Source organism: Heterocephalus glaber, unplaced genomic scaffold (assembly GCF_053883595.1).
Source record: "Heterocephalus glaber isolate CG9 unplaced genomic scaffold, H.glaber_assembly_v1.0 deba00001429, whole genome shotgun sequence".
Taxonomy (NCBI): Eukaryota; Metazoa; Chordata; class Mammalia; order Rodentia; family Bathyergidae; genus Heterocephalus; species Heterocephalus glaber.
The window spans coordinates 6,963,274-6,990,212 of NW_028258294.1; the positions used below are offsets into that span (position 1 = coordinate 6,963,274).

At 35.2% G+C, this 26,939-nt stretch overlaps 1 protein-coding gene and 1 pseudogene across 5 annotated transcripts in view; one reads left to right on the plus strand and one right to left on the minus strand.

Annotated features, from left to right (window-relative positions):
• Naalad2 (N-acetylated alpha-linked acidic dipeptidase 2) overlaps nucleotides 1-26,939 on the plus strand; it is a 43,152-nt gene that overhangs the window by 4,499 nt on the left and 11,714 nt on the right. For 4 of the 5 annotated variants that reach the window (XR_002390358.2, XM_087212270.1, XM_004868192.3 and 1 more), the window contains exons 3-14: nucleotides 6,401-6,587; nucleotides 8,189-8,290; nucleotides 9,087-9,212; nucleotides 11,068-11,254; nucleotides 12,684-12,777; nucleotides 13,874-13,972; nucleotides 17,709-17,794; nucleotides 18,085-18,204; nucleotides 18,302-18,384; nucleotides 20,934-20,997; nucleotides 21,887-21,954; nucleotides 26,447-26,538. Coding sequence is in view for 4 of the 5 variants with exons in the window: in XM_087212270.1 (XP_087068396.1) it covers nucleotides 6,401-6,587; nucleotides 8,189-8,290; nucleotides 9,087-9,212; nucleotides 11,068-11,254; nucleotides 12,684-12,777; nucleotides 13,874-13,972; nucleotides 17,709-17,794; nucleotides 18,085-18,204; nucleotides 18,302-18,384; nucleotides 20,934-20,997; nucleotides 21,887-21,954; nucleotides 26,447-26,538 (1,308 nt within the window). In the remaining variant the exon portion in view is untranslated. The remainder of the gene's footprint in view (nucleotides 1-6,400; nucleotides 6,588-8,188; nucleotides 8,291-9,086; nucleotides 9,213-11,067; nucleotides 11,255-12,683; nucleotides 12,778-13,873; nucleotides 13,973-17,708; nucleotides 17,795-18,084; nucleotides 18,205-18,301; nucleotides 18,385-20,933; nucleotides 20,998-21,886; nucleotides 21,955-26,446; nucleotides 26,539-26,939) is intronic. The other variant, XM_087212268.1, reaches the window with a different exon arrangement.
• LOC110346367 (tyrosine-protein kinase Fer-like) lies at nucleotides 41-2,079 on the minus strand (annotated as a pseudogene).

A 26,939-nucleotide genomic window follows, 5' to 3' on the forward strand; every position in this document is an offset into this window, starting at 1 on the left:
CAGTATTATTCTGCTGGAGGACAGAGTCCTAAAGGCAAGCTTGGCACTCTCTGTGACTATGGTATTTTCCTCTTGATGATACTGAGCTCTCTCACAAGACCACTGAATTTAGAGCAATTTTCAGGCTTATAACTCCAACACTTCATCATACTTTCAGAGATATCCTCTGGACATTGCTGAGGCGCTGACATCCGGTATCCTCTCTCCCCTTGCTCCTGCACTTGCTGATTTGTCATGCCAGGGTATGGACAGATCCCTAAGCTGAAGGTCTCCCAGAAGAGGATGCCAAAACTCCACACATCACTCTCAGAACTGTATCTCCTGTAATTAAGAGCTTCTGGTGCTGTCCATTTAATGGGAATCTGCTTTAAGCCAGAAGATGAATACACGCCACCATCTTCTTGACGAGACATTCCAAAGTCACTGATTTTCAGAACATTATTTTCACCTACCAGGCAGTTTCTCACAGCAAGGTCCCTGTGTATACAGTTTTTACTTGTGATAAAACATACCAGCAGCAGCATCTAAGGAAAATATCACTAACTGTTGGAGTTTTAATTCATCTTTCTCCTTTCTCAGAAAGGACAGGAAATCACCTCCTGGAACCAGTTCCATAATGATATAGACAGGCTGTCTTTGTGTGCAAACTCCTATAAGTTTCACAATATTAGGATAATCATATTGCTTGAGAATTTTGGCTTCTTGTAAAAATTTTATTTTCAATTCCTTAGGAAGATCTTCTTTACATGTTTTAACTGCAACAGCAGTTGTGGTTTTTTTTTGTTTGTTTGTTTGTTTTTTTTGGTACCGGGGATCGAACTCAGGACCTTGTACTTTCAAGTCAGGGGCGGTGCCACTGAGCTAAATCCCCAGCCCCTGCAACAGCAGTTTTATCCTTTAATATGCCCTTATACACTTCACCAAAATTTCCCTTGCCCAGTAATTCTCCCAACGGGACATCTTCATGGTTGAGAATCCATTTTTTATCCTTAGGAGTAGGATTCAGGAGAACTACACCTGATTTCTTAGTGATGACTTGTTTTGTTGTATAGTGATGATCTATAAATTGAGGGATGCTTGAGAATCCAGTGCCCTCAAATTGATACAGATGATCAACAAGTTTTATGATAAAGTGTCTCCTTTGTCCATCAGAATATACAGAAAGGACATATTCACCAGGTTTCCCATGACTCTCTCGCACCAAGAAGTCTCCTTGTTGTTTTAACAGTTCTTGGGCTTCTATTCTGGGAATTGCACCATGGTACCAGTCATGGTCTGCCAGGGGCTTCTCACTCACGGTGATCATGTCAGAGAATGATGGAGAGCCCAGTGCAGATTTTGGAGACCTAATTATTCCAGTAATTGAATGACGAATAGACTCAAATTTGGATAGTCTCTCCTTTCTTTCCATAGATGTAACAGATTGTGCATCTTCTTCATAATTTGCTACTGGAGGTGGCTCTTCTCCATCATTTTCTTGCACTTTTTGCTCTAATAATTCTTTCTGTGCTGCAAACTTTGCCTCAGTACATCTCAGCTGATGGACTGATTGTTGCAACTCTTGAAGGGTCTGTTTTTGGCTTAGCAGCAGCACAATATCAGACTTGTTTATATAGGACTTAGAAGACTCTTCAATTCTCTTCTCTAGCTCCAGGACAGCCTCCTCTTTATTTAAAAAGCATCTGCTGTGTCTGCATAAGTTCTTCTGCTAAATTTTTCAACATTATTTCCAAACTTTCTGCTGTTAAATTATTCCACATGATCTCATTTGCCTGCCTTTTCATTTTCTTCTAATAAGGAAGTGTCAAAAACCATTTCTTGTTCTTTAATAGCTGTTGTTCGATGAATGTCTGTGAAATTATTGTATTCTGTGCTAGGATCTATCTGTTCGACTGACATTTGAATTTCTTGATGAACATTTACTATTTCCTCTGTAATAAGACAGGTTATCTGGCTGTGTTCATCAAATACACCTTTTAGTGCTTTTATCATTTCTTCTTGCATTTTTTGTAAGGAGTCCAGAAGCAGAGAAAATGTGGCATCATGATTTTGAAGAAGTTGAGCCCCTTTCAATGCCATCCTCTTTGGCTGTTTAAGAAAATATAACAGATTTCCAAAGTGGTTGTGCCATTTGGCCTTGCTGCCCATGTGTGTCTAGTTGTTCTGCATCCTCGCCAATACTTAGTATTGTCAATAATTTTAATTTACTCACTACTATTATTGGTGAGTAGTGATAACTCACTGTAGTTTTTATTTCCATTTTCCTGATGACTAGTGATCTCCAGGATTTTATGTGCCTGGGAAACATTTGTACACCTTCTTTTATAAAGTCTCTGTTCAGACTTTTTAATTATGTATTCTGGAGATAAGTCCTTTGTCAGGTGTTGTGGCTTGTGATTAGATGCCCCGCCCCACAAAGCCTCATGTGGTTTTAGGTAGAGCTTTTTCAGACCTGATTGAATCTAGAATGTGTGATTGATTCATGGTGCAATGTTAGGCCCAAGGGCACTAGGATTAAGGGTGTGAGTGCTACCCACACTAAGTAGTCTGAATAAGATAAAAAGAAACGCTTCTCTTGTTGCTTTTGCTAATTTTGGCCCTCCAAGAACTGGTGTCCTTCTGTCATGTGCCATCCTGCCTTGGAGCCAGGCGATTAGGGACTGAAACCTCTATAAATTGTGAGCTAAATAAACCTTTCCCCCTTTAACTTTGAGTATCAGGTATTTTGTCCCAGAAATGAGAAAAATAACTAAGACATCAGGCATATGTATTATAAACTTCTTGGAAGGCTAGGTATTTTGTCTCCATAGTGCTTTTTTTTTTTCCCATGGTGCTTTTTAAGGCCAAGTATTTTTAAATCTCATTAAGATCCATTTAATTAAATTTTAAAAGTTTCATAATCTTTGTTATATCTAACTTTGCATGCAATTTTCTCCATTATTCTTTTAGAAGTTTTATAATTGAAGTGTGCATATTTAGTTGAACGATCTATTTGAAGTTAATTTTTATGTATGGTGTGATCTAAAGGTTGATGATATTCTTAAATACAAATATTCAATTATTCCTGAACAACTTGTTGAAAAATATTGATTTTTTTATTTTTAAAAATATTTTTCTACCTCTTCTTACTTTCTCTTCTCCTGAGACCAAGCTCTAAAATTCATATGCAGAGTGAAGTGCCTATGCTATGTATGGTATGTGCTCCTCATCTGTGTTGTAGTCTTGAGATCACAAAGTTCAATACTGGTTTCCATGGATGAACCAGAGTAAGCTATAATAATGAGGAATGATAGCAGCTACATTGTTGTTACATTGTGCACACAGTGCAGTGAAACACACACTGTCATATCAAGTGAGATAAAATGCTTATATTTAAATTTGTGTAATTTAAAAGACCGGGTAAGATGTTAACACTACTGAACTCTGCAACATATCACAGTGTCCCAATGAAAGCAACTAGAAAATAACATGAGGCATCAGAAGGAAAACACTGTAAACCTCTTGACCAAACATTAATACTATATGTCTATTTAATTTAATTGCTTTAATATTATATAGATTTAAATAGATAAGTAATGTATGAAATGATTAAGTATCTTCTTGTGATTTACTTTTCTTTCCTTTGCATCCAATGGAATGTAGAATTCACACACCAAGAATGATGGCAAGAAAAAGGATAGAGAGAAGTACAGTGCATTAGGAGCATAACTTTAATGAATGAAAGACACACAGATTTGTAAATGACTGTACCTAGAAGATGTAGTAGGTGGTAGCCTAAAAAGAGCTATTAGTTTTGAAAGAAGAGAAAGGAACAATATTAGTGCCAATAAGAATAATTAGGGATTCTAGTTGGCCTTCTAGCTCTGACATATGTCATGGGAAATAAAACAACTTGTAGATGAACTGGGTCTTCAAAGGATACCAGTTAAGGCAGTAGTCAAGCAAACATTCAGAGAATGGGCTGAAGATATTGCATGGAATTGTCAATCGTAGATCTAAGGGATTTAGCAAAATAGTTTAGGGTGGAAAGGAAAGGGTCAAGATTGGGTGATTGGTGGTGGGGACAATTTGATTTCTTTGAACCACTTATTGACAGTATGTCAACTGTGTAGGGCATTGCAGTAGGGCATGTGCTCAGTGAAGGTCCTTCCTCTCTGCCCAGAAATCTCTTGATTACTCCATAAGCCAATCATTCTGATTCTTTTCTGTCTAGCAATTGTTGGTTGAAGAAGGGGTGACCCTGTCATGCCTAATGAGATGGGAAGAAATCTTAACAGATTTTCTATAGCATGTTTTTCTTCATTAAAAGAAACATACAGTAGGGAAAACTTGTATTTGTTTGTGCTTTTTTTCTCTTCAACATTAGCAAGTTAATATGTGATCTCCATCTTCGATCACGAGGAGAAACTCCAATGCAAAAAAAATTCTGTTCTTTTTTTTTTTCATTTCTGTATTTCATTTCAGTGAGCTCTCTAAATCATGGAAGGTAAAGGTTCATAGTTAATTCCCCATCTTACTTTAAGGAAATATATTTCTTTTTCCTTAATTGCACGGATATTAATCTTTCATTGTAGAAAATAATGAAGTATGTAACGCAGAAATTTCATAACTCCAGTGTCACTGTTTTTCTTCTGTGGATATAAAGTGACTTCTGTCTGGATACATTTGCACTTTTTAAAACAAATACTTAAGATACAAACGTTTGTAATCTACATTTTCACTTAATGATTTAGAGAGGATAAGCTTCACAGAGAAGATAATGTTTGAAGAATTCTTGTGGGTGATTAATAGCTCTCAGATGGGAAAGGGTGTTGGAGGGAAATTCAGGGGGGTGGTACAATATCAATGTCTGATGGAAGGTGTTGTGAAAAGGCAAAAATGTAGGAGAGAGCATAGTCATTTAGTATATTTAATGACAGAGCAGTGAAATTTATAAAAAGAGCAGTAGAAACATGATTCTGAAAAGGTGGAAGGAGGGTCCAGGTGGGAAAGGCCCTAATATGCCCTGCTGGAGCAAGAACTATAGAATGCAGGATGTAGGGAGCTGTAGGATTTTCAGCAGTTGGGTAATAAGATCAGAAGAATTATTGAGAAATATCCCCATTTCTTAAGATCAGACAACTATAATTTCAGTTTCTGGCCTGGAGTTTATTAATTGTAACATTATGTTATGAACAAAGTATTCAAAAATACAGTTTTCTTGTTTGCAAACTGTGGACAAAGGAAGAATGGTTTTGAAGATTAAATGAGATAATGCATTTGAAAGTGCTAGGAGGCCTTTCAGCATAGAGTCAAATGTCAATTTACTTTTACTGCTATACATATTTTGGTTAACCTTTGATTAATTTAGAAACCAATATACATAAGTTTTTATTATTGCTGTATTGATGTAGGTGTGATGGTTGGGAAAGTGTTTTGAAGTACTCACCTAAAGCAAACTCTCAGTATTTTTGAGGTCAGTTACATGCTAAAATTCATTTGGTGCCCTGTGACAGGTGATCTTGATTGTCAAGTGGATTGGCTTGAGAAACCCCTAGGAGATTAATAAAGCACACTTCTGGGTGATTCTGGGTAGGTCATGGAGGGGTGACTGTGGGGATAAGATCTGGTCCCTGACCCTTCATCTCTGGCCTTTCTTTGCCCTCTCTGCGTTCTGGCTGCCATGAGCTTGGCTGCTTTTCTTTGCTGTGTCCTTTCACCTTAATGTTTCTGCCTCAGAGCCATCTGACCATGAACTGAAACCTCTGAAACCATGAGCTGAGATAAACCTCTTTTCCTCTAAGTTCTAAATGTCAGGCATTTGTCCCAGCAGTGAAAAGTTGACTAATACACACCCAGAGCCAAGATAGCACTGCCCAAACTCAGTTCAACATGTCAGTTCTTCCTCAATATAAAGGAGATCCAAGTACACTAGAGAATATAGAAATAAAAATGCTTAGACATTAACCTCAATTACATAAATAAGCAACTGCATACATGATACAGTCAATGGTAGAAGTGTCTAAGTCAAAGACAAAAATGCCCAACTGTTTTCTGACAAACATTAAGGTCTTTTACCTTTTTAAAATGCCCTTTATTTACTGATAAGTGGCAAGAAGTTTCATAATTGGTATAGAAATGTGATATTTTTCTCATATTGGGCCCTTTGCTGACTATGTCTGCCATGGAATGTGTTTTTTTCCTAAGGGAACATGACATGAAAACTGCAGTTATACATAAAACATTAAAAAACTTGCATAACTAGAGTTTGGTTTCTCTGGCTGCCTTAATATATATATCTCGTATAGAATTGGTAATGTAATGCCTAAAAATGAGTGATACATTTAGAATAGTTCTTACATATATCATGTGAATGTACTCTTTAACTTCTACTTGTTTTGTTTTGTTTTTCTCATTTTAGTTCTTTTACGAAACTTCCCCATTTGGCAGGAACAGAACAAAATTTACTACTTGCCAAGAAAATCCAAACCCAGTGGAAAAAATTTGGACTAGATTCAGCCAACTTGGTTCATTATGATGTTCTCCTGTCTTACCCTAATGAAACAAATACTAACTATATATCAATTGTGGATGAACATGGAATTGAGGTGATATACAGATTGTTGCAGCTTTCATATTTGACAATTCTGTGCTTTCATATGGGTTGGGATACAGGGCCAAGTAAAAATAGAATTTTTTAATAGTGCACTAGAATTCACACATTTTATAAAAGTTAATAAATTGCAAACTATTCAGTGTCTACTGTATTAGGCATGGTGCTAGGTCCTTAGGCCAGAATAAAGATGTAGATACGGTTCCTTTGTTTATGTAAGGTGATGCAGAAAATGGGATGCATTGTTTCAAATCAAAATGGTGAGTGCTCTGAAGAATATGATTAGGGCTTTCATGCCACACAGAGATGGGTCATTCAGCCCAGCCTGGGAGTTAGAGAAAGAAGTCTCCTTGAAAGAGCTGATATTTGGGTCATGAAAAAGCATAGGCGTTAACCATGTGAAAAAACAAGGTCAGACTTCTAGGCAGAAGAAAATACTGGCAAAAGCTTGGAAACATATAGTAGCTTAGCATTATTGATACAATTTAAAAATTTTCTGTTTTCAAGGGTATTAAATACAAACTGGGTTATGGTAAGAAATAAACCAGTAGATAGTTCTGGAAGCAGATGATAAAAGGATTTATTCTAAGAGCTTAAACTTCAGGTTTAGTTTCTGGGCCCTAATGACAAATCCTAAGCAGGGGAAAGATGAGTTAGAAAGGCATTTTAGGTAGATGGGGCAGTCTGGAGATTATATCTCCACTAGGCAATGAGTTGCAGTTAATGATATTAATAGTTACTTCAAAGATGATGAAGTCCTGAATTAGAATGTTAGCAGGAATGAGGCAAAAAGATGAATTTGGGGAAAAGGAAGTGTATCAGCTGGGGTTGATTAGTGATTGGAGGAAAGGAGTGAAAAAAAAGACTTCAAGACACTCCTGGACTCTTTAATATGGGTGGCCAATTTAGGCTATTAATAGAGATAGAGGACATAGAGCCAGAAGGAGGCCTAGGGGTGGTAAAAGATAAATTTTAACATGTTGTGTTTGTAAATTAGAGCTAAATAACCATCAGGCTATTAAATATATAAGTATGAAAAACTAGACACCATAAGTATATTTGCTGTTGGCAAAATTTTCATAGTCAATGAAATGTCATGGCAGGAATACGCAATGAGGTGAGCAATGGACTAGGGACAAAAAAATGAGGAAACTTTAAAATGAAGATGAGAGAAAAGTGCTCACAAAGGGAGAAGAAAAAGAAGAAACATGAAAGTGTCACTTTCGCCAGCAGTGTTTTGTGCGTGTGTGTGTGTGTGTGTGCACGTGCACTCATTTGTGTGGTGCTGGGGATTGAGCCTAGAGTCTTCACTGAGCTACACTTGCAGCCTGAGAGCGCCTTATAAGCCCTGTCTTTACACTTCATAAGAGAGCATTCATTTACTGGGGATTGCGTGTGTTTGTAAGAGTGTCTGTTATTTTGAAGACAATAATAATAAAGTTCATTCTCATTGTTGTCAGCAGAATTTATCTATTTAATTATAGAAACTAGTTTCAGTATGTTTAACCTTCAGTGTATACGTCAGGACAAAATTCATTATGCCTTAATAACAATCTGGAATTATTCTCTCAAACTTTATAATTTAATTCTTGCTAGATTTTCAAAACATCATACCTTGAACCACCACCAAATGGATATGAGAATGTTACAAATATTGTGCCACCATATAATGCTTTTTCACCCCAAGGCATTCCAGAGGTAAAATGAAAGACATTTTTTTATTCAAGTCTTTAAGTGTTTCTTTGCTGTATAACTTATGTAGTACAATAAAACCAAGGGAATTTTACTTGGAAATCATATATGATCATCTGTTGCTTGATTTTCTGTACTATGAACACTCAACAAAAATCAAAATAAACTTTTTTTTTTTGGTAACAGGGATCGAACTTGGGTCCTTGTGCTTGGGAGGCAGGTGGTGGAACCACTGAGCTAAATCCCTGGCCCTCAAAATAAACTTTTTAAAAAACAGAAAAGACTATCAGAAAAAGAAAAGAATATAACAAAAACACTAAAAACAGACCCTAATGAAGCAGATGCCATTCTTTGAAATAATAAAGAAACTTCTGAACATTCTTTTAATTCACTAAAGGCAATAGATTTTTTTTTATAAACTTTCTTCCACTAATTTCAATTTTTTACAGAAGTATAGATCTGTTTTTATAGGTCATACCACTGAAGTTTTTAATGTATGGTTGGAAATTAAACATAATGGGTTTTTTTAAAAAATTACATTACTCTAATTTTTGTGGCTCAGTATATAGTGATAATTTCTTCGAAAGAGAATATACTGTTCAAAAGATAGCTTATATAGTCTTTTTCTTCAACTTCAGAATTTTGAAAGGTTTTCCTGAAGACTGTCAGAATTTCATAGGTCTGTTTATTAATCAAAAATAGGAAAATAAAACTTCAACTGATGCAGTTTTGTGGAACAAATTTACCTTTGTTGTCTCTTTAATTTTAGAAGTATTATATATTTTTTTTCTTTTCTCTGTAGGGAGATCTAGTATATGTGAATTATGCTCGTACCGAAGACTTTTTCAAACTAGAAAGGGAGATGAACATCAATTGCACTGGAAAGATTGTCATTGCCAGATATGGGAAGATCTTCAGAGGAAATAAAGTACAGTATTGTTTTTCTAGAGGGAAGGAGAGAGGAGAGATCCTATAAATATAAATACTTGCTTTAGCAGTTTCCAAAATTGCTTTAAAAGTTATTTTCTTTGCTGTTTGCCATAGCTGCACAGAAAATCTTATTTCTATGTTCCCTCACATATCTAAAAAGAAATTATTTTTATTACAAAAGTAATGTTTGCTTTTTAAAATTTAATTGAAAGAAGTTAATATGAACTAAAAATGAAAACCTCCCTCAGTATTATCCAGTTTTCTTGCCCAGATATAATCTTAGTAGCTCTCTCTAGATCTAATTCTGTATAATAGGAATATATCTCTGTATGAATCTACATTATACATGTAAATGGAGTTACTCTTGTTTTAAAACAGAGGTCATTATATGCTGCATGTAACATTAGTTTATGTTTGTGCTCAGCCATAGTTTATGGATAGTCTTCTATTAGCACATTGAGAGTTGTATAACATAGTGCAGTAGCAGAGTTTAAGACCATAGATCCATACCACCTGGGTCTGTTCGGGGCCTCTGTTGTCTAGAGCTTTTACTGTGAGCAACTTACTTAACCTCTCTGTGACATAGTTGCTCCATATACAAAATGGAAATGCTTAATAATAGCACCAGTCTCACAGGGTCATTATTAGAATTAAGTAACTATGTTTGAAAGCACTTAGGAGTGGCTGGTATCAGTAATTTCTGTATAGCCGTTTATTAAATACTTAACTACTTTAAATGGTGATAAAATATTTCACAGCACCAATAAGCCATTTAGTTAATCATCTCCACTGATGGATATTTATCTTGTCTTGAATTTGTTACTATGATTATTTGTACAGTGAATATTCTTTTCCATATATATCATGCTTTGTGAAGATTTTTGTAGTACAGTTGTTCAGAAATGGAATGGCTGAACCATAGTGTATGTTCTTTCAAAATCTTGATAAAGATAATCAAGTTGACTTTCCAAACAATTGCAAGATATATTTCCACTGCTGCAACAGAGTCCTTTCTCAATATTAGAATACTTCTTAGTGAGTCAAGACTGATATTTACCTGTCTTTTGCTACAGTACTTCTGATAATGAAGAATTAGGTTATCTTACAGGATATAATTTCCTATTCTTGAACAGTTTGGATTATTAGAAAGATGCTTACAGAGACACTTTAGACAATTTTTTACATACTAAGACTGTTCTGCATAAAATTATAAATCAGTTTAATTAGGCAGATATTTATAAAATGCTTACTTTATGATGTGTGAAATTTTGGAGGGCGAGTAGTTAAAAGCGAGGAAGCGATGGTTTGTGTTCTTAATAACTCCCTCAGTATTTAAAAGAGACACTTAAAAGATATGAGTTCACTGTGATTTGTCCTATAATAAAAATGTGTAAAAACAAGAAGTACAAAGAAGAAAGGAGACATTAACTTTGCACAGTTGGGAAAATAAGAATGTTTCATGGAAAAGGTGATAACTTGTCTAGAGTTTTGAAAAATAAACAGATGTTTGTTAGGTATACCAACAGGAAACTGCTTTCCAAGCCAGACAACTGAGCATGTCATGATACTATATAAACAAATGTCTAAATTTTCTTCTCTCCCTTCCTTTTACTCCCCTCCCCTCCCCTTCCCTCCCCTTCCCTCCTCTCCTCTTCCCTCCCCTTCCCTCCTTTGCTACGTAATTCAGCCTGGCCTTGTGCTCAAGGCAATCCTCTTGCCTCATCCTTCCAGGTGCTGGGATTACAGGCATGCACCATCGCACCTGGCTTTCCTCACATTATTAAATTATTTTTTTACATGAATAAGCCAGTCATTTGCCCTATCTATATTATGGATTCACATTGCTCCTGCAGGTTAAAAATGCTATGCTAGCTGGAGCCATAGGAGTCGTCTTGTACTCAGATCCAGCTGACTACTTTGCCCCTGGGGTACAGCCCTATCCCAAAGGATGGAACCTTCCTGGAACTGCAGCCCAGAGAGGAAATGTGTTAAATCTGAATGGAGCTGGTGACCTGCTCACTCCAGGCTATCCAGCTAAAGGTAAGGGATGAGCCTGTCATTCTACTGTTTTTGCAAAATTACTCTTTGCTCTTTTAGGTGGGATAAAAGCAAACATCTTTACAGTAAAATTAAAATTGTGTACATTTATATAATTTTGGATACTATTGCTTGGAATGAATACATTTCCTTGTATTATTTTAGCTTTAAATTTTTATGAGGAGTTAGCATGAGAAAGGGATGTTCAGCTGATACTTTTCTTTTACCTTTAGTAGAGAGGTTCAGAAACTGATTTTCATACCCAAAGTAATAATTGCTCTTAACAGAGTTTAGATTTTTGTGAGTAACTTCAGGAATTATGCTTCTTTAGATCATACATTTCTATTTTTATTTTTTCTATTTTTATAACATTTTATATAACTCTTAAAGCAGTATTGGTATAAAAATTCACACAATACATTTCTATTTTTTTTTTTTTAAAGAGTGTCAGAAGACATTTATTACCCAATTTTTTTTTTTTTTTTTTTTGGTACCAGGGATCAAACTTAAGACCTTGCGCTTGTGAGGCAGGTGCCAGAATCACTGAGCTAAATCCCGGCCCAATACATTTCTATTTTTAAAAATAACGTTTTTTAATTTTTTAATTAATTAATTAATTTATTTATTATTTGTTTATTTTTGAGACAGGGTCTTGCTATGCAGTTCAGGCTGGCCCTGAACTCAGTATGTAGCCCAGGCTGTCCTTGAACTCATGGTGATCCTCCTGCCTCAGCCTCCTGAGTGCTGGGATTAAAGCATGACCACCATGCCTGGCCTGATGGGTTTTTAAAAGTGTTATTTTAAATGTAATATTTAAAATTTGAGATATATGTCAAACCATCTCCACAGCCAAGCTAATGAGCATATCTATTACCCCTCAAAAGTTTCCTCTTATTTCCATGTGACCCCTTCCTCCCAATTCTTCTTGCCTCCTCAATACCAACCTCTGGGCAGTCGATGATCTTCTTTCTGCCACCATAATTATCTTGAGACTTATTCACGTTGCTGAATTTTATCAAATGCTTTTTCTCTGTATATTGAGATGATCATATGTTATCATTAACTTTTGTTAATCATACTAATTTTTTTGGTGTCAACCTGACCCTACCATCCTGTAATAAATTTTACTAGTTAATTGAAGCTTCTCTAAGAATTCAAAACCTCTTAAAATAAATAAAATATTCTTGAAAAGTTCAAGAGAATTATGTGAAGTTAAAGTTAACAATCTAAAATCTCTATAATTGACTTTATCTTAAAATGCAAGTGACTTACTTTTTACTGTAGACTCAAACAGGCCATATTAGGTAAAACAGTTGTTTTATTTGGGGAACTTTTAATTTGAATATAATTGCAAATGTGTTGAAAATTTATAATAGCACTATAAGAAATTTCTGATTCATTCTCAGATCCTTCAATTATTTTCATTTTGCAGAGTACACCTTCAGACTTAATGTTGAAGAAGGAATGGGAATCCCTCAAATACCTGTACATCCTATTGGATATAATGATGCAGAAATATTATTACGGTATAGTTTTTTAGTTGGATATGAGAGTAAGATATTTTACCCTAAGATGTCCACTTTCTGATCTAAAATAAGTATAACCTAATTATGTTAAAGGTAAAGTCTTATATTAAAGGAATTTCATATAGGAATAATAGAGCATACTCATTTTATATCAAAAGAGAACAGTCAGTTTAGTGACTAAAAAAAATAATAAAACATTGCTGTTTCCCACAAATGAAACTCTCAAATGTAATACTGTGTCCAAAGATGGAAATCAGTACTGAATTGAGATTTTTTTCAAGTAGTTGAATTTCCTTAGATAGTCATACCTGACCTATAGTTTAAAAATGTGATCGTGGCCCAGTTTACACAATGATTCAATTTCCTTATCTGTAAAATGATTGTATTCTATAACTGATCCTCCCCTCCCCTCCCCTCCCCTCCCCTCCCTTCCCTTCCCTTCCTTTTCTTCCTTTTTTTCTTTCTGGTACCAGGGATCGAACTTAGGACCTGTGCTTGCAAGGCAGGTGCAGCACCACTGAGCTAAATCCCTGGCCCACTACTGATGTTTCTCCTTTACACTTCCATTTTTTAAGTGTCTGTACCAGAACTTAATAATTTCTTTGTAGGTGTCTACATGTAATCATCAACTTCTTTACAAATTAATTTCTTCTTAAAATAATCATGAATTTCTCATATTTTGGATTTCTTCAACTCACTGCTTCCCTACATAAATAACTATGGTTAAGAGTAGTGCTTCCCATCAGTCCTTGTTATTTAATTTTTTTTCTTAGCTCTTGTCACTGACATAAAGTACTGTATTACTACATTACTTATTTGTCTTAGTCATGGTTCATTAACTAGAATGTAAGCTCCAGAAGGGAAGGGTTTTTTGATAACTTGTTCAACAAATAGTTCTTTTTTTTCTTTTTTGGTTCTGGGGATCGAACTCGGGTCCTTGCACTTGCGCAGCAGGCGGCGAAACCACTGAGCTAAATCCCCAGCCCTAACAAATAGTTCTTAGATGTGGAGTGAAATATTATCCTCAGCTTCATAATTTTCTTCTTGGAAACTGTGATGCTCAGCCTCTTTTTTTCATTTCATTTTCTCTTGACAGCCACTTGGGAGGACTTGCTCCACCAGATGAGAGCTGGAAGGGAATGCTTAATGTTACTTACAATGTTGGGCCTGGTTTAACAGGGAATAATTCTTTCAGGTAACTTTGCTTTACTGTAATTGCCTGGAAAAGTCCTATAATTCAACAGAAAAATGTCAGGATAACTGTTCCACCAGATATATTCTGCTTATCTTTTTTTTTACTACTACTTGTGAACAGTCGTTTTATATTACTGAAGTACTTACAAAATGAATTACTGAATTATTCTTCTAGTGATATCACAATATTTTTTCAGTCTCAAAAATTTTATGAGTTATAGGCTCAACAATTCAAACAATGACTTTTTTAAACTTCACTTTTCACTTAAAGTATGCTATAGTTTGTCCAATAACATTCAAAATCCTATACATGTAAAACATTACTTTAAAATAAGGGCAGGAGTAAAAGAGAAGAGAAAGAAGCCAATAGCTATTCAATTACCATGTGGGTTAAATGGGTTAAACTGAGTAAATTTTGTAACTACAAGGGTCAATGGACTTATCATTATAGTTATTATTCCTTTTAACACATCAAAGCACCGTCATAGAAGAGGAATGATTATAAAAATTATGTCTGTTGAGCTTTGTCTCATGGAAAGTATAAAAGTTTTCCACTGGGTGAAAGAAGGCAGGATCAGCTTCTAGCATTGTGGAGGATCATGACATGAACAGGACTTTTAAGAAGTTTGGTTTGCCTGACAAGTTGGCAGAGTGGGAAATGATAAATCAGAAAAGATAAAGCTGTTTTTAGTAAAACAAAGTTATTAAATTAGTCTCATTTTCTAACAATTTATCTTAATTCTGTGAGCTTTAATTCTTAGAGTGCTTTTTAGCTCCTGATATTCTTTTTATTCCAGAATATTTAAAATATTAGAAATTAAATTTTTTTATTTAATAGGAATTTTATAAATATTTGCATAAGTGTTTAGGTCTGTAATCAAAACAGAGTATCTTTAAAGAGATTATTATTTATACTCTGCAGAGGAAGGAAAATATAACATACTCATTAAATGAAATGTAAAGGTCTTTCTGATTTACAATCAGAAGCACATAAACAGAGAGAACATATAGGTTTAGTTCTATAATTTCAGTCATCATTCAGAAGTAAACTCAAAAGTGTAAGAAATCTAAAAAAGTCTAGATATTAAAAAGCTGTTCTCCTTCACTGTGGGTATGAAGTTCTTGATTGATCTGACTTCAAAATGGACAAAAACACAATAAACAGCAACAACAAACATGAAAAACAAGATCCTGTCTTATCTCTCTCCCCACAGTTATCTTGATAATCTATTAATACTTTTGGAGAGATTACCAAATGATTACACAAAAACTAAATTCCCTATCACTGCTGCCACAAATGAAGCATAATTTATTCTTGCCCTAAGCAAGGTAGAAACAGAAATAAAATACAGTATCAGTAGAGAAAAAATGACACTCGATGCCATGACCCGCACAGCATAAAGGGTCCGAAGCAGGGGATAGCAGTGGGAGATGAAGATAGCCGGCAAGAAATAGAAACACAGCTTTTCGGGAGCTAATGGCTGCCTGGAGCACGCGCTCTTTATTTATAGTGGAAGGCAAACAGGAAGAGAAGGCAGGCCAAATAGTGGTAGTGGCCAACGTGGCCTAGGCTGAATGTAGCCTGATTGTTTCGTGATCTGGACATGCGCAGGAAGGGAACAGGGAAGGGTACAATGTAACTGTCTCCTGCGGCTGTGCCATACTGGGTCTACAATGAGTCAGTCTGTTTGACTCTCTAATCTGTGGAGGAGAAAGGGAGCCAGGAGAAGGCGAAGGGCCATCTCAGGCTTGGCCCGCGGCAACTCGACATAGAGAGTGGCAGCAAAGCTGGGATTTATCTCCAGGAGCCAAAGGACAATACGACAAATGGGTTTAAACCACCCATTTCTTTGCAAGATGGATCCATTGGACATCCCAGAGGGCCCTCCTAAAATTTACAAAAGACTATCATATAAGTATAAAATGAACATGTGTTACAGATTTATTTAACTTATTAGCTAATTTATTCCTTGTTAATTATTAGTACAGTTTCGGGCTGTAGGGCCAGGAAGGGTGTTAAAACTGTTTCAAAAGAAAACTCAAAGATTATACTAAAAATAGTCACGTCATCAGGAAAGTCAAAATAAATGTGTGTAAGTTCAGGAAAACTGGCTCCTTCCACAGTGCGGGAGAGATCTCAAATGGAATGTTCACTAGATATCATTTCTTTTCTTTTTGTCTGTTTTTTTGGTACTGGGGATCGAAATCTGGTCCTTGCGCTTGCGAGGCAGGCGGTGGAACCACTGAGCTAAATCCCCAGCCCTAACGGGTACCATTTCACTGGACATGAATTACTGTTAATATCATTTTACAAGTTCTGTCTCTACAGAGTTGTAGAGCAGTCTTTAAAGACAATGCTGAACGAGCTAGGATGTTTCCCAGTTTTTCCTTACCGGAGTGTCCTCATTCATCCCACAAATATCTATTATTTTCTGTAATCAAGGCACCAGTCTAGGTTCTGGGTATTTAGCAGTGAAAAAATTAGGGAAAAGAATTCTGTGCTGTGGAGCATATATTCTGGAGTTCAGTTTATTTGGAACGCATTGAGTTTGAAGTGGTAATAAGATAAACATTTTTTCAGACAATTCTGGAGGCAAAGGTAGCCTATGTTTATTTTCATGTTTAGACTTCACAGATATTTTTCTCTCACTAATTGTTTCTTCCATTATTCCTTTCTTAATTTTCTTAATTTAATGACATAAGGACATAATATCAATGAATTTGGGACACTTACTAATCATAGATTTTAGGCTCATATTTTTAGAAACATGCTATACAATGTTTCTGCATTTCTATTATTAATATGTTTTTCTTGGTGTTAGGGGTTGACCCAGAGTCTTGCCATGCTAAGTGCATGCTGTACCACTGAGTTACACTCTCAGATCTTTGTTATTATTTTTATCTGTCAGTAGCAAAAATAATTTTTTTTACTTAATGCCTTAAAATGGAAAAAAACTTTACCTATTAATCACAATCACCCATTAGTGTGAGGATATATTCTTTAGATGCTTTCATTGTTGAACATTAGAGTGCCTGTATATAAACCTATAAGGTAGTGTACATCAATCACCAAAAAGGTCTAAAGGGGTAGAGGAAGTGGGAGAGGTAGAGGAAAGGAAAGAAGGGAGAGAAAAAATACGAGAAAAGGAAAAAATGGAAACAAAGTCTCTGTAAATAGAGAGGGGTGGAGGGGTTGGAAGGAAGGCAGGGGAATGGGGAAAAAATAAGAACCAAGATGCATCATGTAAAGGTACAAGATTCCAATGATGAATGTAACTGAATTGTATACTTAAAATGCACCAATAAACTTAATGGGAAGAAAAGGTAAATGTTCAAATAACAAGTTTATGTTTTATCATTTATTACATAAAGGACTGTCATCCTTGTTTTTGCAATTAAGAGGAGTGCATTTAAAGTTTTTAGAACAAATACTTAACATATAATATATTTTGAATTGTAAATAGATACCAACAATACAGCTGTGAGGGAGAGAGAATGTATAATATATCAGTTTTTAGGGTGCATACATAAGTACTTAGGAGTATATTATCATGATGTCTGCAACTTCCTGGAAAACGATTCAAAAATATTAGTAATTATTGAATGCGAGCAGCAGATACATAGGAATTCATTGTTCAATTTTTTCTGTAGTTTTGAGATTTTAATTAATAAAAGTTGGAAGAAAACTATAAATGTAATACTTTATATGAAATAATTTATTCCTTTTGAAATTCTAGAAAAGTTAAAATGCATGTTCATAACATCAATAAAATTACAAGAATTTACAATGTAATTGGAATTATTAGAGGATCTGAGGAACCTGGTGAGTTAATAAATTTTTAAAGCATTTTGTTTTTACAAAGATTAAGAATAAGAAAAGATAAATTTCATTAAACAATTGATATTTTTCTGACTGATTTGAAACTGGTAAATTTTGGGGAAAAATCCTACAACTCTGAAAGATTTTACTTGATAGTGTTTTCTTTCTTTTTTTTTTAACTTGATAGTGTTTTCTATGAAAGAAACTCAAACAAGGGGAAGAAGTTTGACTGAAGACATAAATTACAAGTATTTATAAAGTGTTGAATTTCTTTTGAACACATTATTCTCCAGACAGGTACGTTATTGTGGGAGGTCATCGGGACTCGTGGGTGTTTGGAGGTATTGATCCAACCACTGGGACTGCAGTTTTGCAAGAAATAGCCCAGAGTCTTGGAAAATTGATAAATAGAGGTCAGTAGCATTGTTTTGGTAGGTAATGCCATGATATGACTTTATTTCACTTTATTTTTAGACAGATGTGTCTAACTATGTCTGTTAATGATTACAGGCTGGAGACCTAGGAGAACTATCATTTTTGCCAGCTGGGATGCAGAAGAATTTGGACTTTTGGGTTCTACAGAATGGGCTGAGGTAAATAAGACAGGGAAGGGCCGGCATGTGGCGCAGCTATGCTGTGCCTGCCTGGCAAGCGCAGGTTCCTGAGTTCGATTCCTAGTACTGGGGGGGAAAAAAAGACAGGGAAGGTTCTTGTGACTTTCTTGGTCAATAAAGAACAAGTGTGTGCACGTGTGTGTGTGTATGTTTGTGCCTCAGGATGATCATGGATAGATTTCATTACTTAATATGGTTTTAATTTGGAGAAAGACTGAAGAGAATTTAAGAAATAGAGTTTTTATTTTCATATCAGTTTTCCAATACAGAATATTTTAGGTTACAAATAGATTTATTCATTGTCAAAGTATGTTTGTGGTTGTTTTGTGAAAATAAAAATCAGTAAGCTCAGATAATTATCAGAATTAGGAAGCTGTTTTTTTACATATGAATTGACCTACCTAAAAAATTATATAGATCCTTGGAGCCAAATTTCACGTTTTTAAATTTCTTTGGAGGTCTCTTATTTAAGAAAATGTAAGATGTCTCATTAAGATGACTATACTTTGATTATAAATTCACATTTACAGATTCCATATAAAATTGCAACCATTGGTACATTGTACCTTTCACAACAGATGTGCACTCTGACTGTTTAGTATAAATGTTAATTTCATAAACTGAATTACTTTAGCAAATTAACTTTATAATTGCACAGGATCCCCCCACCATATATGATTTCATTTCATTTGTCACTGGCTCTTAATTCTCTAAGTGTCTCTGCTAGGCCCCCTCTCTTTCCTCTTCTTCCTTAAGCTTTCCTTTTGAGTAATTGCAGTGGGCTCACATATTCAAAGTAAGCTCATACTTTTTTTTTTTTTTGGTACCGGGGATCAAACTAGGGTCCTTCTGCTTGAGAGGCAGGCAGCGGAACCACTGAGCTAAATCCCCAGCCCAAGCTCATACATTTTTATAAAGGTGGGTGCGTTATATAAATACTTGCTTTTTCTCCACCATCTATTTATCATTTCTAAGTCCAGATTTTATAGAGTTGTTCTAAAGCACAATGCTTTGTCGTTGTGTATTTAGTTTTTAAAAAGAAACTTCCTCCTCACCCACCTTCTGATATATTATTTTAAAGCATTAAGAATCATATGAATCAAATAAATATGAGTGTAAAATCACATACACAGTTGTCTGCTACCACTTGTTTGTTGATTATATGCATGTTGCAAATTGTTATTTTAAATTTACTATTTGACTATGCATTTTGAAGTAGAAAATTAATTTAGATGAGTTAGGTGTCATTCATTAAGGTCATTTATACACCGGGCATGGTGGTGCAAGCTTATAATGCCAGGATGTGGGAGGCTGAGGCAGGAGGATCACTGTGAGTTTGAGGCCAACCTGCCTGGGCTACACAGTGAGTTCAAAGCCAGCCTGAATTACACTAGTGAGACCTTGCCTCAAAAAGAAAAAAAAAAAAACAAAACTAAAAAATTAAGGCCATTTATGTTTAGAGATATGTAATTTCTTGTGATGTGTGCATACACAAGTATATATATATCTGTTTCTTCAATTTCAGAAGTTCAAAATAAAGATAAAAAACTTAAGGTATAAAATAATTAACATGCTTTGCATTAACTTATGTACATATGGGTTCAGAAACACTTTTTCAAATTCTGTACCAGATTATCATGTTAAGCAGAATACTTAAATTTATAGTCCTGCATAAGGAATCTTTATTTCCACTGGAAATATGTTATAATGGAAACTCCGACTCTGTAGAAGGCAACTGTCATCTGTCCTGTGTTGCCAGGTGTGAAGAGGTGACACTTGTTACTTGTGCCATAGCCACACAAGCCTTAAGTACTTTTACTGTACCATACTGTCCTAAGGTAGAAGGCTAGAGAGAGAAAGATGAAGGGTTTTCTCAGCATGTTTCCATCAGCATGTCACTATTTTATTGGATCTTTGTTTTGTGTGTGTGTGAGTCTTGTTTTTATTCTAATCTGTACCTACTTTTATGTTTTCTCTGCCCTGCTCTCCTTTTTTCTATTCTTTTACTTCTCCCTATATTGTTATAGGCACAGATGAATGGACATTTTCTATTTTTCACTGTTAAAAGGATAACTTTACTTCTATTTCTACTCTTCGAGGACCCTAACCTTCAGTGGACATAAAGATTGATCATATCTGTTAAAAGATACCAATTTTTGAACTTTGTTTGCAGCAGCTCTGATTCAGTAGCTCTGGAGTAGGACCCCAGAATCTGAAAGTCTTATTTCTGCATATTTCTGATGCAGGGGATCAAGGAACTACATTTTGAAAATATTTTTCTTTGAGCCTCTATGCTATTACAACATACAGTAGTTACTGCCTCATCATATTCTTTTTTTAAACTTACATTAATGTAACCAACTAATTATCAGAATTTTTTCAGAATTTGTGGTTACAGATAGGCACAGATACTTGATTTGTAGAGGTATCTGTAGACAACTTTTTCACAAAATTATTTTGCTTATTTTGTTTACATTTTCACAATAGTAAATATTGTCAATTAAGTAACAACTTTGCTTCAACTATAGGAGAATGCAAAAGTACTCCAAGAGAGAAGCATTGCTTATATCAATTCAGATTCATCTATAGAAGGTAAAATTTTATTTCAATTTGTGTTCCACTAGTAAATTTTATCTCAAGTAACTTGTATTTACAGTTATTAAGGAGTACACTATCTTTTTAAGTGTATAAATTCCCACTTGTTAAGTGTTTTATACATTCTGTTCCCATGGGTTCCTCAGTAATAACTTAATTTTCCATTTTACATGGGAAGAATAATTAATCATATCAATCAATATGATTCACAACTAGGCTATTGCTCCTAATTTATTTGGCATACTTACCTTTGCCTATGTAGATTAATACTCTAGTATTATCATTTTTCCTATGGGAATACTAAAGAAATTTGACTGAAATATTTCACAGGAAATAGTTTACAGAATATTTTATTCAGAAATATTTCTTGTATTAACACATTTTCTTAAAAAATAATTTCCTGTGTTTATTGGGTGAATTTGAAGTACACATACTGTAAAAAACTACTTTTTGAATTTGACATACGGTATTTGTCTCTAGGTTTTCACTGCATTTTGATAGTTTCTATATGAATGGCAGAGCATACATACTAACATCTTGATACACACTATTGATTTGAATCCACGAATAAAGAATGATCTCTGTAGCCTTACTTCTTCTTTGCCAGAGTCCCCCTGAGAGCAGCTGCCAAAGGGTGATGGGTTGACTGCTCTGGAACCTTTTGCGATAGCCACCAAAGTTTCCTTTTTCTTTCTTCAGTCCTAAGTACACATTGGAGTCTCTTTCTCCCCCGAAGAACCATTTCCATCCTGTTTTATTTTGTGGGAATTGTCTTTGGTTTAAAGACTGCTAGGTCTTATTTAAAACTAGAAAATAGTTAGAATGAAGCATAACTGGAATTTCATTTGGAAGAATGAAATAATACTCTCTTTTATTTATTTTTCAGGCAACTATACTCTCAGAGTTGACTGTACACCCCTTCTTTACCAGTTGGTGTATAAACTGACAAAAGAGGTACAAAAGGGAATCTGTCTTACTATATTTTCTTTTTTCTTTTCTTCATTTTTGGTACCAGGGATCGAACTCAGGACCTTACGAGGCAGGTGGTGGAACCACTGAGCTAAATCCCCGGACCCTTACTATATTTTCTGATGAATGGAAAATAAGTAATATTTTTCTTCCTTAATTAGTGGCATTTAGCTTTAAATTGATAACAGAACATACTGTAGGTAACTGATAAATAACAAGTAAAAGCAAAATTTTTAATACGTGATTTACTTTGTGATATAACTATGAAGGTAGTATTGCCAGTTCTTGTTAATACTTATGTTCTTGCTAATACTTGTGTTCATACTTGTATAGAGTATCTAATATTAATCTGGTAGAGGTATTTTGATACAGTGCAAAGAACACTCAGTTGAAATGTGTTTAAAAATTGCTTTTACTAGCAACTGCTTCCTTCATTCAGCAAATGTTCATTGAGTGATTAATTTGAGGCAAGCCCTGTAAAATGAATTCTATTAACAACAGGGATAAAAGGACAAGGCCACTGAATTCAAAGGATAATCTAGAGAGGGTACAGACCTGTCAATATGCAATTAAATTCTCCAGATCATATGATACTATATACAATAGAGAACAGGTATGGAATAGAGACTCCAAAAATGCTAGAATAGCCAGGGGGAATTGGGAAGCATAAGAGGAGGTTTACAGAATAGTGAATTCTTGGACTGTCAAATGAAAGTGTACAGAAGTAAGAGATGGGGCATTTTAAGCAGGGGATGCAACACTGAAAAATGATGTGGAAGTATTAAAGAACTGTTTTCTGACCTGAATTTGGCTCAGTGTGACCTAAGCATAAGGTACTGGTGGAAAGGTGGTAAGAAGCAGTGCTTGAAAAATAAGACAAAAAAAATCTGCAAATCTGGTGATGGAGAAATTAATTTTTCACAAGATTGTTCATTATTTGCATGCCTGGGTAGTAAACAGATTAAGCAATAGCAAGCCTACAGGCAAAATAAAAATAATCATACTTGCATATTACATAGAAATGTTATAAATATTAAATGAATTATAGATAAGATAATCTGAAAACTAAAGCAGTTTAAATCCCTAAAAATTATATAATTTGCTCATTTACGATCTGTATATTTTACTTAAGTGGTTCCTTGCTATTGAATTTGCTTATAGAAATGTTTGCTTCAAGGTCAGCTTTAGATAATAATGTGAAGTACGTATCACTTTGTTCTAGATAGTATTTCCTAATCTCCCTTAATATAACCTCTGCCTTTTTACTGTTTCTCTAAAAACTCCTTTTCCCAAGTGAGAGTTCTCTTGTTACACTCATCACAACTCTCTCACCCTCATTTCATTGAAATGTTCACAAAAGCATCTTATATTAAAGCAAAGTATAAAAGAAAATAACCCTTTTTAGAAATTACATTTATGATCTGTGCTGTCCTAGAAAGCTAACTCCCACCTTTGATGTCAGGGATGGTAAGAATTTTGGAATCAGCAAGCAGGAAAGATTTTTGTCCATGCCCCTATGTACAAAAGCAAATGTTTATTTATGGCTATACCAGAACTCATAAACTAAAAGGCTTACTTCCCTGTAAATTCATTATTACAGTTCAACCTTTAATGTGTCAAACCAACCATAATTTGAGGGTACAGAAGAGCAGTTGCCATGCACAGTGAGAACTGGGATGAGGCATCCCTATGTGAAAGGAGCGCTATCCATGCTGAGAGTGCATCTAGCTGAGCCAGTGCAGACTAGGGGGAACTGAGCAGACCGAAATACAGTTCAGGCTGGTGAGAAACTGCAGGGGCATGATTCTGAAAAATGAGGTTTTTGCTGGGAATTCCATACAAGACATTAGATATAAGAACTTCAGCAGGTTCTCTGCCATAGCAAATTGGCAGGAATAGAATAAAGTAGAACCTGGTCAGCTGGCTGGAAAATAGCAGATATCTCTGCAGTTACAAAATTTGGGGGGTTATTTCTGGTTATTATTGTTATTATTATTATTATTATTACTACTACTATTAGATTTGTTCTCATATTGCACAGCTGGCCTTAATCTCCTGAGTTAAGTGATCCTCCTGCCTCAGCCTCTCAAGTAATTGGGACTACAGGTATATGCCATGGCATCTTGCACCCAAGCTGTTCCTGAATTGAGGACTTTGTATGTGATGATGAAAAGCCATCTTATCTATACAAAGCTATGGGGAAAATGAGTGTTCCTAGCCTGCCTATTACTCTGGGAGAAGATGGATTCATCACTGTCACTGTCTACTTGAAAGCTGATGCAGGCCTGAGTTATGAGTGAACAGCGCACCTTTGCACATGTGAATGAGATCTGAGGAGGACAGGTGTCCAAAAATGTGCCAATACCTGACAGCTTTATAAATGCTCTGAAATGTCTTTGCTATTTTCTCAGAAAGCCCTTTTCTTAGGGCACATTTGTCTTCCATCTGCTATTTGCATTTCTTTATAACACTTGGCTGTTTTCTTTTGAATTACTTATCATTACTTTGCATTGCATATTTATTTGATGTGTATGCCCAGTTAAGTTAGCCTGTGTTGCTTGAGGGGATAGCAACTTTTTCCCCTTCTATATTCTGAGTTAATCTATCAGTAAATACCTGTGGAACTTTTTCACGGACAATGAGCTGGCACAGAGCTGGGAACACCACATCTATAGATAGGTCAGAGAAGGTATCAGAGGAGATGAAGTTTAGATAGTTGCCATTATCCCCATTTTTACAGGTAAGCAAACTAAGGCTTACAGAGAAAGCAACACACCATATTACAATTCTTTCAGTTACATAAATAGGGTCTGCCTTGGTCTGTTTTCAATTAGTCAAAGCCATGAGGCTGGGTGCAGTGGTGCATACCTGTAATCCCAGCATTTGGGGAGGCTGAGACAGGAGGATAGCTTGCATCCCCTAGAAGTTTGAGGCCAGCCTGGGAAACATAGTGAGATAACATCTTAAACAAACAAAACCCCACAAAACAGAAATAAAAAATACAGAGTTCTCAACAAGCAAACAAATGAACTATAGCCAATAGGTGTGGTGGTCTGGATCTGTAAGAGACCTGCTTGGGTTGCTAATTCACAGTGTTTCCACCACTAGGCCTTTCTCTTTTTAGAGTGGAAACTAACAAAAGCATGTTTTTAAATATACTTTTAATGAAGGTATTCTTCATAGTTTTTTTGTTGCTATGACAGAATTTAGAAACTGGGTAATTTATAATGAACAGAAATTTATTGGCTCATAGTACTGGAGGCTAAAGTCCAAGGTAAGGAGTGAGCATCTAGTGAGGGCCTTCTTGTGTCATAACATGGAGACAGGGATCACATGGCAAGACAACAAGAGCTCTTTCTTCTTCTTACAAAGTCAATAATCCTATTTTGGGAACCCTACCTTCCTGACCTCATCTGATTCCACTTACCTCTCAAATGTCTCACCATTAATTACTGTCTGACTCTGGGGATTAAACTTCAGGGACACATTGAAGCCATAGAAGAAAGCAAAAAAACCCCATATATATATATATATATATATATATATATATATATATATATATATATATATATATGCTTTTAAACATTTTGAATAGAAATCTGAGGTTATGTATAGTTTTAAAAAAAATCTATACAATTCCAATTTTGTTTAAATAATTAGACCTTCTAACAGAATAGTACCTACACCCAACCCCCACCTACCCTGCAAAAGCAGGACATATAGTGACAGTTTCAAGTTCAGCTGGTTTTTGGGGGTGAAGGGGACAGTTACTAAATAGTCCAGGCTGGTCTCGAACTCATGGCAGTCCTCCTGCCTCAGCCTTCTGAGTGCTGAGATTACAGGCATGTGCCACCACAGGGGGAAGTTCTGTTTCTTATATTTATATTATGTTCCTATATTATGTCTATTGCCCTGAGATTTGTTTGAAGGTCTTCCTGGATAAAAGCGCTTTACTAAAGTAAATGTTTTATCTAATGTTTTGCTCCAATGTTTTTCCACTAAAAGAAATCTAAGGTATAAACACTGATATGATAGTCTTTTTTTTTTTTTTTTAAAGCTCAGTAATTTTTTTTTTTTTTCCGGTACCTGGGATTGAACTCGGGTCTTTGAGCTTGCACAGCAGGTGGTGAAACCACTGAGCTAAATCCCCGGCACTCAGATGACATAGTCTTAAAAAATTTGAAACTCTATGAAAAAGTTTACCGAAGTAAGCAGGAAATGAGCAAAATTCTTAATTGTGCCAAGTATACCTTAGGCAAAGTCACCAAAACGATAGGCATCATAAATGAACAAGAATTAGTGTTGGGTTTTTTCTTGCCATTTGCAAAACGATATTTTTCTGTGAATGAACATGATATGTATGTGCACACATAGGTAGTTAGCAGTAGAAGTTGATACCCAGTAGTGTATGGTATCATATTTGCATAAATATAGTAGCTTCTGCCCCTGATCTCTGGGATTTATTTTCTCTTTCTAGATTTCCAGCCCTGATGATGGTTTTGAGAGCAAATCACTTTATGAAAGTTGGTTGGAAAAAGACCCTTCACCAGACAATAAAGATTTTCCTAGGTAAATTACTTATATGCATTTTTTTGTCACCACAGCACAAAATATGAATTCCCCTTTGTCCCTTGTTTTTCCAAACATTTAATTCTTAGATGTATCATTAATAATTTGAGCGAAGGTAATAAAGGATTCCTCTGTCCAGCTTTTGTTTAATCTACAATAGAGCCCAGGTAGGTCTTCTTTTGCACATTTTTAGTAAAAATGATTTTGCTATATTATTAGTTATTATGTGGCATTATTATATAAAATTTCATCCAGATATGTAGATGCACTAATAAAAAATAAAACTTCACAGGATAATAAGGAAGCCAAAAAAAATGACAAATCATTTGCTTGTAGATTTACTAAGGGGTATTTAAAAGTAACCACTAGGTTTTATGTTTACTTGTAGTCATTTTATGTTT